Raw genomic sequence first — 2221 nt, forward strand, 5'->3', positions numbered from 1 at the left:
GTCCACGCCCGCCCCACCACCCCCCATCCATTAGCTTTAAGCTCAAATTCTGGACTTTTGCCCTAAACGTCCTCCGAGTAATATGAGGCCACTTTCTGTGAAAGTAAAACGCGTCGGTGCGGTGTCCTCTTTTTACAACTTGAAGGTTAAGCAGCTCCTTCATCTCACTCTACGACCTGGTTTGGTACTGAGGTGATTCTGAAAAAAGTTGGTATAAAAAAAAACTGTGAGCTATTTTTATGTTTGGTAAACATTCAGCTTCAGCTTTTTTTTCACAGTTTTGGGTGAAAAAAAATCCAAAAACAAGAAGCTGCAAAATCCAGCTTTGAAAAATCTGTTTTTTTTTCACATCTATTTTACATAAAAGTTTACCAAACACTATAATACTATTTTTTTTCTTTTCAAAAGCACTTTTACAAAAAAGTTTACAAAACACTCTGCTGCTTTATTTCACAACCATTTATTCTCACAGCATAGCAGAATCAGTTTTTTTTAAAAATATAACAATACCAAACCAGCTTACGAATTACACTCCCCTTATTTAAACCCACTCTTACAAAAAGATGCGGTGTAGCTTCAAAGACAAGACCATTACTTACCCCCGCGCCTTCTCTCTCTCTCTCTTGAAGTCTCTCAACACTCTCACTCCTCCACCTCCCACTCCGTTTTTCCATTTTTCACTACTTTTTCTTGTTGCGTTTCTTGATCTTTCTTAGCTAACCATGAAATTTACTCATCAGACCCACTTCTTTTTCAAGCTTCTACTTCTACTCACCGTCGCCACCACAACGCTTTCTTCGCCGCTGCCGAAGCCTAAAGTGACTTCCAAGGAGCAGATCGAATGTGAAATGTGCTCTGTCTGCGAAAACCCATGTGGCAAAGTGCCATCCCCTCCTCCACCGTCGCCTCCTCCGCCCTCATCTCCGCCGCCTTCTCCGCCATCCTCATCCTCCAACTGTCCGCCGCCTCCCACGCCACCGAGCTCCGGAACCACCTACTACTCTCCTCCGCCACCTTCCCAGCCCACTTACTACAACTACCCGCCACCGCAAGGCGGCAGCGGGGGTGGCGGGTGTGCGTTTTATCCTCCGCCGAATGGCAAGAACTACCCAGTGCCACCGCCGCCAAACCCAATTGTGCCGTACTTTCCGTTTTACTATTATAACCCTCCTCCCCATACGGCGTCCAGCTCAGTCCAGCTGGTGGCTAGCCACCCATTAGTTTACACTGTTTTCAGTGTTGCTCTGTTTTCTGTTATGCTCTGTTTGTTTTGATGGAAAAGGAAACAGACAAGGAAGGTGGAATTAATAATGTGGCGGCAGATTCACAGATCTACGACTGAGCAAACAATTGAAGAAGAAGAAAACGAAGACAGAAAGAGATGGGAGTTGCCTACTGCTGATTTTGCATTTCCGAAAATGCCCTTGAGGAACAAGGGTTTCTGTTCACTGACACTTGAAGTTAAAGCTGAAAGATTACAGATGGGAAGTAAATTCTCTCTTTCTCTCTTCCGATCTCTCTTTAATTTTTTTCCCTTTTGCCTTAATTTATCTGTCTGAATTATAATGGTGTAGTAGCCTTGTAGGCTGGTCCGTTGTAATTTGATGGGCAATTTGTATCTATCGTTATTTGGTTAATATGATCATGAAAATGAAGTAAATTGTTACTCATTTTTGCTAAAAATTTGCATTAGCTCCGTAGGAATTATTTGTGCATGCCGGGTTTTGTAAGGAAACTAATGAAAAAAGAGATTGAAAATTTTGAGTTTTAATGACAAGAACAAAATAAAGGGTAAAATGAATAGTAACAGGATTGACGTTTAGTGTAAAAATATGATTTTTTGTTAAAGTAAACAGTACCGTGAGCTTTTCGTTAAAAATCTTAATTTTGTATTGATAAACCCCGATATTCTTCTTTTGACCATTATCTTCTAATGTTTTAGAGTAGAATGGACATTGTTGATTCATTCATTGATAGATTAAATTTCTAATATTTATCTTATGGTTGTATGGTTCGTAAGAAACTGTTTTTAAAATAACTAAAATCGTTTTTATAAAAAATATCTTTTGATTTTAAAAATACTTAGTGCTTTTTACAAGAACTACTGTATTTTTTGTATAAAGCATTTCTATTAAGAATTAATTTTAAAAATATTTTCTTTAAATTTTTTAAAACTATTTTAAAAGTACTTTTAAATAAGTTTATAAAAATGAGATTAAGC

The 2221-nt window shown here is 38.5% G+C and overlaps 1 protein-coding gene across 1 annotated transcript; it reads left to right on the forward strand.

Annotated features, from left to right (window-relative positions):
- The first annotated feature begins 722 nt into the window (after positions 1–722).
- On the forward strand, positions 723–1274 carry LOC137736193 (leucine-rich repeat extensin-like protein 3). The gene has a single exon (XM_068475514.1). It carries the CDS (start codon positions 723–725, stop codon positions 1272–1274), a length of 552 nt encoding a protein of 183 aa, XP_068331615.1.
- The last annotated feature ends 947 nt before the right edge of the window (positions 1275–2221 follow it).

This window comes from Pyrus communis, chromosome 6 (assembly GCF_963583255.1).
Source record: "Pyrus communis chromosome 6, drPyrComm1.1, whole genome shotgun sequence".
Classification (NCBI taxonomy): domain Eukaryota; kingdom Viridiplantae; phylum Streptophyta; class Magnoliopsida; order Rosales; family Rosaceae; genus Pyrus; species Pyrus communis.